General features: G+C 39.9%; 1 protein-coding gene across 1 annotated transcript in view; it reads right to left on the bottom strand.

The window, feature by feature from the left end:
• Positions 1 to 9,233: 9,233 nt before the first annotated feature.
• ZCCHC9 (zinc finger CCHC-type containing 9) overlaps positions 9,234 to 16,387 on the bottom strand; it is a 12,268-nt gene continuing 5,114 nt past the window's right edge. Inside the window, exons 3-6 of the mRNA XM_008054046.1 lie at positions 13,292 to 13,442; positions 12,960 to 13,052; positions 11,028 to 11,096; positions 9,234 to 9,823 (exon numbers count right to left, since the gene is read on the bottom strand). Coding sequence (XP_008052237.1) covers positions 9,705 to 9,823; positions 11,028 to 11,096; positions 12,960 to 13,052; positions 13,292 to 13,442 — 432 coding nt within the window. The 3' untranslated portion in view covers positions 9,234 to 9,704. The remainder of the gene's footprint in view (positions 9,824 to 11,027; positions 11,097 to 12,959; positions 13,053 to 13,291; positions 13,443 to 16,387) is intronic.

Below are 16,387 nucleotides of genomic sequence, written 5' to 3' on the forward strand. Positions count from 1 at the left end.
TGGGGGGGAGGGGTTCTGGCACATTCTAGGAAAGAAGAGAGGGGTAAGATTGCAGTAGCCTGTGAGATGATTAGGAGAGCTAGGTTAAAGAACGCCTCCCCCACTCTCCTAGCCCGGCCCTAAGCATAGGTGAGTTCTCCACAGCCTTCATCCGCAGTCAGCCTCAGACCAAAAAGAGGAGACTTGGAAAAGCGTAGTCATGCCTGCTGTCCCCTGGAATGTCGAAGTTTCCTTCAGGAACACTCAGGATTCCATGCCTCTCTTGATGGAGAGGGTTTCAAGTGCCACTAGCAGCACTGAAAACTTCTTGATGAAGAAAGGAAGCTCATTCCTAGTCATTCTTCCTGGTTTTAATGCAACCTATGTGCTAATCTGCATGCCCTTTTTCTATTATGTTTGTTTTAGAAAAAAATCTAGAGATGAAATGCGAAAATTGATCAGAATGTGGTTTAACCTGTACTCAAACTTCATTAAGAAATGGTTAACAATTTTAGTAAAAATGGAAAGAAACCAGAATCCTTTTATCTATGTCATCACATGGTATTGTTTGGATTTCTTCTTACACATTTCACAAGTAACCCTGGACATCTGCATGGGCATCATTACAGGGACATTTTTGAAAATGTATATTTGAAAGGTGTCTCATGTAAAGGAATATGTTTTATAATTTAGAACAAACTATTAAAATCAGAACTATTCAGTGTGTCCCTGGCTTGCTCCCCTTTTGAAAGTCACATAATTCCTGGGATGGCAGCCCACTGAGCCCTGAGCGGTCCTGCTCATTTTCGTTAAGAGCACCAGGTTGCGTATCACAGAGAAAAAGCCAGTCTCGTGACAGTCTATAAGGATCTGTGTGGTATATTTGATTTTTGTTCAGAAAGATTCCCTCTCTCACCTTCTGCCATGAGCAAAGTGACCTTGCCACTTCTCATCCCTGGGCATGGCCATGGGACTCCTCAGTGGATGTCAGCAGATGTAAAAGGGCTTGAAGTGTTTTATTCAAATGAACTTGCCCTCCTACATCTCCACACTGTCATGAGAAAAGCACACCAAGGTTAGCCTACCGGTCCCAGGAGAAGGAAGAGCTCAGCCAACCCCAACCCAAATTGCAGATGGAAATGACAAGCCCTGCCAAGATTTGCAGAGTTGTCCAGGCAGGCCCAGGGGAGACCTGACTCACCAGCATGGGTTAAAGAAGCGTTTACTATTGTGTGCTTGTGAGATTGTGTGATTGTTACTCAGCAGAAGCTAAATGACAAAGCCTATGAACTAGGGCCCTTCTTAACCATCTGATCTTCTATTGGTAGACTCCTCAGTCATTGCCGGCCACATTGGCCTTTTTGCTCTTTCTGATTACCCCAGGCAAGCAGCTCTTCCTCAGTAGAACTACATTTATCTACTCCTTCAGCTCAGGACATCCAAGGGTTACGCCCTCTATTTAAAATAACAACTTCTCCTCCTCCCCCCCCCTTCCTCTTCCCCCTTCTCCCCTCCTCCTCCTCTCCTCCACTTTTTTTTTTGACAGGGTCTTGCTCTATTGCCCAGGCTGAAGTACAGTGCCACAATCCTAGCTCACTGCAGCCTCAACCTCCTGGGCTTAAGCAATCCTCCAGCCTCAGCTTCCTACGTAGCTGGGACCACAAGTATGAAGCACTACACCTGCATCATGTCCTTATTCTTTCAATATGGTCTCAGTGGCATACAATTCTAATTCCAAGGTGAAAATTATTTTCTCTTAGCACATTGAAGATACGATACACTGTGTCTTGGCTTTCAGTGTTATTATTGTGATACAGCAAATTGCTCTTCCTATGAAGCTTATGTGTTTTCTCTCTGATTGCTTTTAAGTATTCTCTTTACTATGCAGTTCAGTGATACACTATAATACATAGTTGTGTATGTCTTCCTATTTAACCTTCTTGGGATATGTTAAGCTTCCTGAAAGGAAAAAAGAGTCCTCAACAATTCTGAAAAATTCTTGATCATTTAAAAAAATATTGCCTCTTTTGTATTCTATTATAAATTTGTGAGAACTTCTCATTCTATCCTCACGTCTGTTAACTTGTTTTTACACGTATTGATCTCCATGTCTCTCTGGGATATATTTGAGATTCCTATGGATTTATCTTCCACTTCAGTGCGCTGTTTGCCTTGTCATTTATCTATCTAAAAGTAAAATTTTAATTTCAATTTCTTATTTTTATTTTTAGAGACAGGGTCTCGCTCTGTCACCCAGGCTGGAGTGTAGTTTGCACAATCATAGCTTGCTGCAGCCTCAAATTCTTGGGTTCAAGTGATCCTTTTGCTTCAGCCCTCAAGTAGCTGGGACTATAGGCACAACATTATACCTGGCTTGTTTTATTTTTTTCTTTGTAGAGATGGAGTCTCACTGTGTTGCCCATGCTGGTCTTGAACTCTTAGACTCAAGAAATCCTCCCTGCTTCAGCCTCCCAAAGTGCTGGAATTATAGGCATGACCCATCATGCCTGGCCTCAGTTTGCATATTTTTCAATTCTAGAAGTTTCAGTTGATTGCTTTTCAAATCTGTTTGGTGGTTTTTAAAAATAATCCTGTTCCTTACCCAGTTTTTCAATTTTTTCTTGATTTCTCTAAATATATGAATTGCTGTGATCTGAATGTTTGTCTCCTCCCCAGATTCTGTGTTTAAATCCTAACTGCCAAGATGATAGTATTAAAAGGTGGAATATTGAGAGGTGACTAGGTCAGGAGGGTAGAACCCTCATGGATGACATTAATGCCTTTAGAAAAGAGGCCCAAGTGAGTATGTTTGCCCCTTTTACCCTGAGGACACACAGCAAGAAGTCACCATTTATGAACCAGAGAACAGTTCTCACAGACATCAGATTTGCTGGTGCCTTGATCTCGGTCTCACCAGCCTTCAGTACTGTGAGAAATAAATTTCTGTTGATTATAAGCCAAGACATGAAGCGTACTTGTTTATATTTTGTGTTCAGTGATTCCAAAATCAGAAATGCTTGCAAGGCCAATTTTACAACCTGTTGATGCTTTTATTTTCTTGTGTGTTTCTATCATGAAATCTGAACCCTTGAATTTTGTGGGAGTTCTCTGAGACCTAGATTAAAATCAAAGGCTGCCGGAACAGACTATGATGTGTCTGCCAGTGCTGGCAGAGCACTTCCAACCCCAAATGGTTTTTAAATGAAGATCTCAAGTTGAGGTATTCTGACCATACCCACAGTAAAGCTGAAAACTCAGGTGGCAGCCCATGTATGCTTTCAGGTTTTCAAGGGAACCGTTTTTCCCCTGCCACTCGAAGCCAAAGTGGAGAGGCAGCAAGTTTCCTTTCTTTCTTCCTTGGCATGTGTTCATTTCCATCTACTCTTACAGGAGGGCGTAGCCCCTTGGCCTCTGCTTTATGTGAAGGTCGTCAACTCGACTGCCCACATTCAGTAGGCACAGGCTTTATTTTCTGTCCCCAGGAAGCTCAAGGTCTTAGGGTTCAGCAGACCCTGAATTTCAGAATCGGTTTACCTTCTAGAACTCCTGCACTCGCTTAATGTTGGCCTCTGTGGAGTCTATACTTTCTTATGAACTCAGTGAAGCTTTCAAAGAGATTGAAAAATAAGTTTACTTCACACATTTTGGGGGGTTGTTTACAGTGGTAAGACCAACTGGGGGCCCACCCTCCTGCCAGAGCAAAATGTATGCCCATTTCTCTCCACCTCCATGTTCACCACCCTAGCCTAAGACACTGTCACCTCTCTCACAAGAGCATCCTTTCTCTATGCGTGCACTCATGTACTCCCACAATTTATTCTCCATAGAGCAGCCAGAATATCTTAGAGACTTCCCAGAGCATGTCTCTTCCCTTCTGAGTTTAAGATTTTCTAGTGAGAAGGGTAGGCAAATCTTTATAGAAAGAAAGGAAATTCATGGTTGCTTAGGGCTGGGGTGGGGGTGGACAGGGGGTGTCTGTGGGGTTGAGGGTAGGAAGAATGAATGACTGCTAATGGGTCCAGGTTTCTTTAAAAGGGGATGAAAATGCTCCAAAATTAACTAGTTACACACCTCTGTGAATTTTCTAAAAATCACTTAGTTGTATGTATACTTTAGTGTACAACTATTTAAATATAAATAAATAAAAGTGTACGACTTTAAATAGACAATTGTATGATATGTGGATTGACTCTAAATAGAGCTGTAGTTTGAGAAACAACAACAAAAGGCTTCCAGTGGGGAGAAGCACTTCCAGAATTGAAACTCAGGACCTCTGAAACATTTCATAAAAGTAACAGGATCATTGGCAAAAACTGCCAAACTTTTTCAGAAATCTGAATGTTTACCAAAGGCTTACAACAATACAAGGCATGACAATTTAAGAAAATGGCTGAAGCACAGAAAAAACATAGGCTGTGGCATTTTCACTTGCCCTAATCCCGTTCAAATTCCACCAGGTCCTCAGGCCTTGAAAACCAGAACCTCACAATAACAGCAGATGTGAAAAACTAGCAACTCACAATCACAGTGACTGTGGAGACCAGCACTTCACAGTCACCGTGGATACAGAGACCAGCACATCACAATCACAGTGGATGTGGAAACCAGCAGCTCACAGATACAGTGGATGTGGAGACCAGCACCTCAAGTCACAGTGGATGTGGAGAACAGCATTGCATGGTCATAGTCATTGTGGTGACCAGTACCTCATTATCACAGTTCATGGATCAGGAAGCTTAATATTGTTAAAGTGGCAAGACCCCCCCCCCAATTCTTCTACAGATTCATCACAATCTCTATCAAAATTGCAGTTGGCTTTTTTGCAGAAGTAATTAAGCTGACTCTTATGATAAGATATATATGGAACTGCAAGGGGCCCAGAATAGCCAAGGAAGCACAGGAAAAACATAGGTTTTGAAAAGGAATAGAGGACTCATACTTCCTGATTTCAAAACTGAGTACAAAGTTACAGAAATCAAAACAGTGTAGTAGTATCATAAGGAGACACATATAAATCAATGGAGCAGAATTGAGAGTCCAGAAATATAGTTATATTTATGATCAGATGCTTGCAAAAAGGAAAGAAAGACAATTTAATGGAGAAAGTGTGAAATTTTCAATAAACAGTTCTAGGACAACTGGATAGTCAAATGCAAAAGAATGATATTGGACTCTTATCTTTAGTCATAAATAAAAAAGTAATTAAAATTGAATTACAGACCTAAGCACAAGAACTAAAAATACAAAACTCGAAGAAAGCATAACCTTGGGTTAGGCAATGGTTTCTTAGAAACAATACTAAAACAACACACATGAAAAAAAACAAAACAGGTAAGATGGACTTCAACAAAATTTAAAACTTTTGTGCCTCAAAGGACAGCACCAAGAAAATGAAAAGAGGCCAGGCGTGGTAGCTCGTACACACTTATAATTCCAGCACTTTGGAAGGCCAAGGCAAGAGGATTGCTTGAGCCCGGGAGTTTGGGACTAGCCTGGGCAATATAACAAGAACTTATCTCTACAAAAATTAAGAAATTAGCTAGGTATGGTGGTACACGCCTGTAGTCCCAGGTACTTGGGAAGCTGAGATGGAAGGACTGCCTGAGCCCAGAAGGTAGAGGCTGTCACTGACCTCCAGCCTGAGTGACAGAGTGAGACTGACTGGAAAAAAAAAGGTGAAAAGACAAATCACAAAATGAGAGAAACATTTGCAGAGCATAAATATAAGAGGTTTGTATACAGAATATATATATAAAGAACCCGTACAACTCTACAATAAACAACATAACCCAATTTATATCAAAATAGGAAAAGCACTTGAACAGACATTTTTTTCAGAGATGACATACAAATGGCCCATAAGCACATGACAAGATGTTCAGCATCACTAGTCACCAGAGAATGCAAATCAAAACCACACTGAGATTCAACTTCACACCACTAGAATGACTGGAAGAAAAAGGAGAAACAATGACAAGTGTTGCCAAGGACATGGAGAACCTGAAATTCATACTTTGCTGGTAGAATTGTCAAATGGCGCAGTCACTTTGAAAAATAATATGGCTGTTTTCCAAACATATATATCTGGGGTATATTATATATACTCCTAAGTATATATTCAAGAGCAATGAAAATATATGTCCATACAAGTTTATACACAAATGTTCACAAAGAGTATAAACAACCCAAAGGTCCATCAGCTGATGAATAAAACGTAGCACATCTATTCAATGGAATATGAGGGAATGAAACTTTCATGTTAACTGAAAAAAGCAGTCACAAAAGACCACATGTTATTTGATTCCATTACATAAAAGTGCCCAGAATAGGCCAATCTATCGACAGAAAATAACTTAGTGGTTGCCAGTGGCTGGGGGAGGTCAGAATGAGGATTTACTGCTTATGGGTGTGGGGTTTCTCTTTGGGGTGATAAGTGTCCTGGAACTAGTGGTGATGGTTGCACAACTCTGAATATAGTAAAAGCCAGTTAGTTGTACACTTTAAAAGGTTGAATTTTATTGTATGTGGATTATATCTCAAAGCTGTTAAGGAAAAAAAAAAAACAACTTTCTAATAGATTCCTAAATCCCCGCGTGATCTTGCCCTACCTTTTCTCTGCTCTGTGTCAAATGTATTGACAGATACACATCGTGGGCCTACCGTGGGCCACGCAGTTTTAGAACTGACAATAGTCCCTTTCATGGAGATTCTATTCTAGCAGGGAGCTGGAGCATAAATGACAGAGACAGTAAACGACTTATGTTAGAAGGTGATAAGTGACACAGACAAAATACCAAGTATGAGGGACTGCAGCACTCATGGGAGGGTGGGGTACAGGTTCTAAGTAGGGTGGTCAGAGCAACTCTGAAGAGATCCCTCCTTCTCTCTGCTTTGGCTCTACCTGCCCTTTTTTTTTTTTTTTTTTTTTGAGTTAGAGTCTCACTCGATCGCCCAGATAGGAGTGTAGTGGCCGCTCCCGGCTACCACAGCCTCGACCTGCTGGGCTCTGGCGATTCTTCCGCCTCAGCCTTCCAAGTCACTGGAACTACAGGCGTGCGCTACCATGCCCGGCTTTTTTGATTTTTATTGTGGAGATGAGGTCTCACCAAGTTGCCCAGGCGGGTCTCGAACCCGCGGACTCAGGCAATCCACTCACCTCAGCCTCCCAAAGGCGCGGGATTACAGGCTGAACCACCGAGCCCGGCTCTACCTGCCCTTTCTCTCCCTCAACTTCATATAGCAAGCTTGTTCCCTCTTTAGGGCCTTGACAATTCTTGTCATTCAGACTTCAGCTTAAAAATCTTCCCCCCGATGATCCAACCTAAAGTGGCTACCCAGTCACTTGCATTTCATTATCTCTCAAATTCCCTTCATGTCACTTACTCATATCATCTACTCATTCAACAAATGTGAATACACCTCACATGCCACACACCTCTAGGGATATGGCAGTGATTAGGACTCAGCATTCCTGCCCTCATGTCCCCTGTATTCTGAGGAGGGGGGTAAATCAGCCCACAGTGTTAGGCAAGGAGATAAGGAAGAGCTGCTGTCTCCTGCAAGGTTAACCGTCATCAAGCAGATGCCTGAAGGAATACAGGGGTCAGCTATGGGGGAGGGGGTGTCAAGGAGAGACCAATGGAGGTTCAATCCTGGTGCCCTGGAACATAACTGCAATAGAAGAAAATGGAAACAAGAAGGAAAATAAGTTGTCTTTTTCCCAGGGGGAAGTGATGAGATTGTTTAAAGCCATCTTGGGTATGTCAGTGGTACAGCCAAGTAGGAATGTCCAGCAGGCAGGTGAGAAGGGTCTGGAAGGGGGGTGTTAGGTCCAGTCGGGAATTGGGAGTCAGTCACAGAAGAGCAAAGATATGCTTATGAGACGAGGTTGTCAAAGGACTGGAGGAAGAAGAGTGCTGATGACTAAGATTTATGGGATTCAACAAAATATTTCACAAATGCAACAAAACATCCCTTTCTGGTTTTGTCCTTGGCCTCCTCCCATTATGATGCATGTGACCTTGGTTGCCTTATTGACAGCCACAATCCCAAGTGCCTAGAAGAGCACCAGAAAAATAGCAGGTGCTTGGGAAATACAGAATAAATAAATCCATTAAGCATTTGCCTTTCTATTTGGGTATTCTTAGCTAAGAAAATAACCAACGTGTATAGCTCCTTTTAAGGAACACAATCACTCAGGATCTCTGAGAATTACTGCCTCTAGTACATTCCTTTCACGGTGTCTGTACATCTTTTTATTGCTACATTCAGTACCTGTAATTTATTTATAATAATTTCACTAATTTATAGATCATTAAAATGAAAACAAAGTAAACCAAGACAAAAATGATATCCTTGCACTGAACACTACAACAAGCATTAGCCTAACTTGAGGTGACTTTTGGTTTTAGGCTTTGGATGCTGCAGAGCCAACTGCTCATGACAGGACAGGTGAATAAACCAGGTGTGTTCAGAGCAGACGACAGAGGCAGCATGACTGCCCTGCTCCAGCTGCATGGTTTGTGCAATTCCTTGTAAATGGCTCATTTCCTCTGGGAGGCTGAACGGTATTTTGTCATGTTTTCCTCTCACACTGAAAATAAAAGAACAGCTCCTATTAAAACTAGAACTGTTGAGTTGTGCAGATATGAAAACAGAGAAAAGTGTTTCTTTTCTTATTTGGTAAATATTTTCCTTTTGAGGCATCAATAACTAATCATAGCTGCTTCCGTTAGTTACAAATGGATTCAATCAGGTAAAACTCAAATGAAACACAAAACCACTAGTCAGTCCATTATACACTACAATGATAGCGTTAAGCCTTGTGAAATATATGTATTAAGTATGCATGTATTCATCAAATCAGACAAAGAAGCTAATGGGTCTCTGATTAGTGTTCTAACTCTATTATGGTGATACTTCCATCTCACCCTGACTCATCTAAAATATGTGAACAAAATGCTATTAAGTTTGATAAACAATCTGTTATATGCTATCATTCTGGCTAAATAACAAAAACTGATTTGGGCTAGAATTTCTCTCTTGAAAATCAAGGGCAAAAAAGCTGCTGTTGAGGTACCCTTCAATTTTAAATAACAATTTGTAATTCTTTATGACAAGATTAAAGCAAAAACTAAACAAATATCCTAATCTAGGATAAATATACAGTCTTGTTTCTAAAGGGATTGTCACATGGATATTGGTGACCAATGGCAAGTTCAACTCATAATCAGGTATTCAGAAAAACAATAAAATAGCATAGCAAACACATTTTTATTCAATATTTTAAAAATGTACTTTGTGGCAACTTATAAATACATTTCTATTATAATAAATTGATATTTTGAACCAAGAAGATAATATAACCAAAAATCCATTTGCACTCTTTGTTTAGGGGTAATTCACATTTATGCTTAATTTTGCTTTTTAAAAAGATGACTGTTACAATCAGGTATAGAACCATTTAGTTATGTCTACATTCTGTCTGTTAGAAATATATTCTTTTAGAGAATCCAACTCAATCATCTTATTCTTTTCTTCACTGCTTTTTTCCAAGCAGTGGTAGCGTAGTCTTCAATGGACAGAATGCAGATAACTGCTCTAACCACAGCCAGGTCATGCTACATCTGCAATACAGGAAGTCCCCATAGGTGTCCAGCTCTAAAACATGTCAAGTTGGCCCAATTTAGAAAGTGACAATGAGTAATGAATGATAGTACTGATCATTATAAAAAATTAACAATTTTAGGTATCTTTGTTCTGGGTTTCTGCGGTTTAGGTGTATCTATTTCTTCATAGTCTGCACTCATTCCCTTTGCCCAGCGACCGACTGTGACTGTTCGATCTGTAAAGGAAAAGGAAAGTCAAAATATAAGAAACACAGTATCAAATGCACCCACTTAGATGGGTCTTGGTTTAGGTTAAGAAACTGGTTTTGACAGGCATAATCACAGGGAGGGAAGACACCCCCACTGAGGGAAGTGGGCAACTTTGTCATTAATTACAACCCTTGATTTCAGAGCTCTGTGGGCAATTTCTCATCCCAATTAGGGAGATGAGGCAACTACTTTACATTCCTTCCCAGAGTTCATCATTACAGAGTCAATGAATTCTAAGAGTCTGTAAACAGCAAGCCTTATGAAGCATCAGATTTAAATGCACAAGATTCCACCTGTGAAATTATACAACATCTGCCTGTCAGTCTCATCAGTTGCAAAGTGGGAGTCCTCCCAGGAGGGAGAATTCAAATCCACTTCATCATTTCAGTCTCACTGTCAGTGATACAGTAAAGACTATCATCTCCTGGATGAGACTGTAAACAAAACTGTTGGTTTCTAACTTTCATGTCAGGAACAGGAAGTAAAAATGAGCAGACTTATTCATGTAGTGCTGTGACTGTATAAGTAAGAAGAAAGTTGCTTTTCCCTGAGAAGCACTCCTGGGCTCTGCCTCCTTCCACACAGGGCATCAGCATTCGAATACACTTCCTCAAGAGCCTGTCACAGGCAGGGAACACTTAGGAAGTTGTTGATGAACAAGACTAGTGTTTCATCAGGAAGAAAATAACCAAATTCTGGGGATACACATTTTAAGTATTTTGGGCCGTTTCTGCAATGAATTCTCAGTCTTTTGGTATACATGAAGCAAAGCACAGATGAGGACATGTAGTCCTAAGAATACTGAAAGTTATTTTCATTTTAAAATTTTCTTTTGGTGAATCAATACTTTTCTATAAGTAACAGAATTGGCTCTATTATATTAAACTCATTGGTGGGCAACTATAAATGCTTATGAATAAGATGCCTTATAAAAACCAGGGTCTCCTAAGGCTTACTAGTCACTTTTTTTTCCTTAATGCCCAGTGAGCTAATGCCCAGTTACTCAACACTACGTCTAACGCTGACAGAGAAGTGATGAAGTCACTGCTGCAGCAGGAAAACTGGCTGCCTTAAAGTCAGCAGTGCCTCCATGAGTTACTAATCATAGCATGCAGCAAAACAGAGGAATGCCAAGCTAACCCCTTCCCAGTGGAGGCCTAGAGATCTCACCTGAACTCTGACTTTCAGGGCAATCTTTCTTAAAGTGTTCCACAGAGCCACAGAGTCTGCAACCACCACCTGTTAAAAGAACACAGTCGCTGAATACACCTCATGCTCACTTGGGTTGAATGCCTCTGAGCACGCTCCCATCTTACTTGGCCCTCAGATCCTTGTCAGTTGTAAAGAATGCTGGACCCAGGAATACAGGGAAGGGCCACCCTTCCCGCCCACGAGTCACTCTCTTTTCCTTCCAACCTCACAGAGCACTATATTGTCCCTACCCGCTGCTTCCTGCACCTGCCTTCAGGGTGAGTGTGGCCATGAGAAGAGAGATATCCTGGAAGGCGCCTGTCCAGGAACCATTTCACAGAAGCCAGCTCCTAGCCAGGGTTAGACAGTCAAGGGTATGTGGACCTGCAGGGCTGGATATTAAAGTGGTATGCAGATGCACTTTTCTGAAAAATATATCAGATTTCCAAACAGTCAGTGACCCAATAAAGGTTAGGAACATGCTCTACTTTACAGGTCAGGTGAGTAAGCACTCATTAAAGAAATGAAAATAACTTCTGCTTCATTATCTTCTACCTATCAGGCCCCTCACCCCAGTATGCCATCTGCCTACTTGAAGTAATATCCCAGGATGGTGGGTCACAGCACTAATGGCTTCTGAAAAGATCACTTCATGATCAAGTACGGTCATGATCATGTTCATAATATTCAGTGACTCAGTCAGAAGTGGCCTAACAGGATGCAAACCTGGCTGAATCCCCACATCTGTGTCATCTACTTTCCTCGCTGCAAGTTCTTCTTATATCTCATCACTTTGCTCAGACATTCAAAGCCATCTTTGCTCATTAGTCATATTAGCTGACAGTTTTAAAGGCTCAAAACTGAAATGCACCTGTGAGCATCTTCCAGGCCAGGCCTCTTTACCATTTTCTATGCCAGAGTGAAACAGAAGAGGCACCTGAATAGCATATTTTAATCCTCCAAACAACTCTTCCAGCTAAATATCATAATTCATTAAACTAAGACACCAGTGAATGTAAGATATATCATTATTTCACATAACTCTCAGAAAGAAAAAAAGCTGTCAAACTACATGGGACCCACCAATAGTAAGACACATTCTGATTTAAGAGATATTAAAATGTAAAAAAAAAGTGCATCTTACAGTCAATAAAACAGTTTTATTATCTCCATTTTATAGGTGAGAAAACTGAGACAAGAGTTTAGTAACTTGGCCAAAGCCCCACAGCTAGTGATGGGTGGTTCTAGGACTACAGCCCAAGTCTGCCCAACTCCAAAAGCTATACTTTTCCACTGTCCAGAGGTTACTCAGGACATGACACAGAGGTGTGTAGATGCCAATGGCACCAACCATCATATTAACAGATAACAACTTCCTCCTTAAAGCTGTAGAGAGAACAGACTTTACTGTGGGAACCTTAAGATATATTAGCTGAGCTAAAGATAAAAAAGCTACATGATCCCATGACAGAAAATTTACTAGGAAAAACACCGAGAAACAAACACTACTACAATATTGATTAGTGTGTAGCAGCCCTTCACCAAAATGATATGCTGGGCTACAAGTAAGTATACAATACTATTCCAAAAATTTCCTATCAGCCTGAAGCACAAGCCCTCTGCTTTTGTCATGTCTAAAAGTAGAGATGTATACCATACTATCATAAACAATGTTGAGGCAAGCACAGTGTGAAATACATACCTTAGTTTTTTCTGATTTGTTTAAATAATGTGTCAAGTCATATTGCACAAAAAGTTCAATACACAGAATAGCACTTGATAAAAATAATGCAATTCTTAAGCTTTTGCTACTTATTGAAGAACTGACTCAGGAACTGAATTAGAGTATACACTAAATCACTACTGCGTGATGACTCACCATTTTTTATTTGCAAGTGTCACAGTACTCACCATCAGCATAGAGTCCTTTGGGATTTTCAGGACAAGATCTTGACAGGTGCCCCATTTCCCCACAAACAAAACATTTTGCAAAAGGAAATTCACCTGTAAGAATCAACAGCTCCTATTAAGTTGATCATGTACTTGACAAGTCAAATAATTTACAATATTTTAAAATACTGTGAATAGAACATATTTTTAATTTAACAAAGTTTAATCTCATATGATTTTCAAATACTAAGTGGCACACTCATAACAAATTCTGTCAACAAAAAAAATACCCAGTTGGCTCTTTATTGGTCACTTTCACCACCAACCAGACAAGAAACCGAAGAGAAACATACCAAAAGCTGGGTCTACTTTGGCCTTACACTTGGTTATCTCGTGCTCTGTGGATCCACACCGATAACAAATCCCAGTGCCCATATCTTGATTTTCAAGGGCAGCTGGGCAATCTGCAACTCCGTGACCAGGTTTTCTACAATGGAAACACACCTGGAAAAACAATATGTGAGCTATCACACTGCAAAACTATACCTGCAACTTTATTAATTCGTTATCAAAAATACCTTTAAAATGTTTCTCATCTTATTTAGCTCTTTTTAAAAAAATCTTAAGATACTATTTCCATCAGAGGATCTCAATGCTTTCGAAAACCTCCAATTCATGAATCTATCAGTCTCAGAAACAATGTTACACGTGGCTTTGTAGAAGGCAATGCTTAAGTGACCTGAATAAACATGGATTATTCATTTCACTGATAAGGATACTTGCAGTAGAAAAAAGGAGTTTTCTCTAAAAGACAAACAATGGCTATAACAGTTATCATTTACACAATCGAATGAATTAGGTCGAAAGCTTCCTCTTAAATTGATTCAAATCATGATATATTTCATAGCAAAAACACCTACCTTATTGTTTTCATACTCTCAATACACAGTCTTTAATATTTAAAAAGAAGTTTCATTTTTAGAACATATACACAATACATTTTAAAGAAATAATTTGTTCTGAGATGAATTATTTGCCTCCAACATAAAACTGAACAATGTTTAGTTATTTACATACTAGCCGGGCTCGGTGGCTCAGCCTGTAATCCCACGCTTTAGGAGGCTGAGGTGAGTGGATTGCCTGAGCCCACGGCTTTGAGACCTGCCCGGTCAACTTGGCAAGACCTCATCTCTACAATAAATCAAAAAATCAGCTGGGCGTGGTAGCGCATGCCTGTAATTCTGGCTACTCAAAGGGCTGAGGCAGAAGGATCGCCAGAGCCCAGCAGGTCGAGGCTGTCGTAGCCGGGAGTGGCCACGGCACTCCAGTCTGGGCGACAGAGTGAGACTCCAACTCAAAAAAAAATAAAAATAAAAATAAAAGAAGTTATTTACATATTATCTAGGAATTTGCAGGATTTTTTTTCTGCAATAAGAACTTTAATTATAATCAAAGATGGTAGATACTTAAACTATTTTATTTAAGTTGAAAAAAGTTATACATATTTCTTGGATTAAGTTTATTTATAATAACTATTTATATTAGTACATATAAATATACATTATTTATATAATTATAAATGACAATTATAATAATCTTTTTTTAAAAAAATAAGCACAGGTGCTTTAAAAAACAAATTTAAAAGGTAAAACACAACATATATTTTAAAGGGGGGGCCCAAAAAACCTGGGATTATTTTTTGGAGGGCAGGCCCCTTGTAGTATAGGCTTCCCCTGCTAGGTAAGCATTCTAGGAACCCATTGGTATCAGTGTACCAGCTAGCAATATTGTGAGAGGTTGATTTGGCTTCAGTGAATTTCTTTTTGGAGTCTTCCAAATTTCACAACAGGTGATTTTTGAGCACTCCTGCCCACACTGTGCTGAGTGTTTAGCAATTTTTGACCAAAACCAGCATGACCCCCATGCCACCCACCCTATTCACTTGATCTCACCACAAGCGACTTCTCTTTTTTGTTTCTCTGGAGTCTAAAAGTCCTCAAAGGGAAAAATTTTGCCGATGTGGGGGAGGTGAAACAAAAAGTGAAAGAAGCACTAAAAGTCATCAAAATTGACGAGTTCAAAAATTGTGTTGGGCAGTGCAAAAAAGCATCTTGATAGGTGTATTACATCAAATGGAAAGTATTTTGAAGGTAACTAAAGTTTAAACATGCAATAAATACATAATTTTTATAAATAAATTCCATTTGTAGGTCCACCTTTGTACAACTCTGTCCTTACTTTTTTCCCCCTATTTAATAAACATATTGAAAAATAATAAGTCCCCTTAAATTCTCCAGTAATTTTTACATTTAGAATGAACTGGTCCAAAGAAACTGCACTTTCTCTACAAATGCAGGAAAAGCAACTGCTAAAACCTGAATCACCACCAGAGGAAGTCTTGGCTTCCTGATGAAAGTATTTTAAATTTACTATAGATGCGACTATGGAAAAGTGACTGGTAAATTTCTATATGTAGCCCTCTGCCCTCAGATGTTCCCTCTGAGGGGACATCATAAATCTAGCAAACTACTTGGATGTTCCCTCTTAGGAAACATAAAGAGATTGCTGGTGATTATACTGGACAAACTTATGCCAACACAAATTTTTCAAAAATGTTTCCTCGAAGTTTTCCATTCAAATTGCATGAGAAAGCAAAGAGGTGGAACATACACTGAGATATACATAAAAAAATATATTAGCGGGCCTTATATAGAAGAGAATGTGTGAAGTGCTCTCACAGTGGTGCTGACACTTCTTTGCAATAAAGAGCATTTGTATAAGAAAGGCAGCTGTGGGTATAACTTTTGTATCCAATGCTCTATTATTTAATATGAGGTGATTCATTTTTCACTATTTCGTAAAAAAGTGCTGTTAAGGTTTTCACCACACCCTCTCCAGCAGCTGTTATTTTTTGAGTTGTTGATAATTGCCATTCTGACTGGAGTTAGGTGGTATCTCAGTGTGGTTTTGATTTGCATCTCCCTGATGATTAGTGAGGTTGAGCATTTCTTCATGTGTTTGTTGGCTTCTCGAATGTCTTCTTTTGTGAAGTGTCTGTTCATATCTTTTGCCCATTTTATAATGGAGTTGTTTGTTTTCTTCTTTTCAGTACGTTTCAGTTCCTTGTAGATCCAGGATGTTAAGCCTTTGTCAGACCTAGAGTTGGCAAAGACTTTTTCCCAGTCTGTAGGCTGTCTCCCTGCTCTCTTGATGGTTTCTTTGGCTTTGCAGAAGCTTGTCAGTTTATTTATTTATTTATTTGAGTCAGAGTCTCACTCGGTTGCCCAGACTGGAGTGCAGTAGCCGCTCCCGGCCACTGCAGCCTCACCTGCAGTGGACTCCAGCAATCCTTTTGCCTCAGCCTTCTGAGTAGCAGGAATTACAGGCATGCGCTACCATGCCCAGCTGATTTTTTTATTTATTGTAGAGATGAGGTCTTGCTGCCCAGG

Source organism: Carlito syrichta, unplaced genomic scaffold (assembly GCF_000164805.1).
Source record: "Carlito syrichta isolate Samal-C Ts95f unplaced genomic scaffold, Tarsius_syrichta-2.0.1 Scaffold288979, whole genome shotgun sequence".
NCBI lineage: Eukaryota > Metazoa > Chordata > Mammalia > Primates > Tarsiidae > Carlito > Carlito syrichta.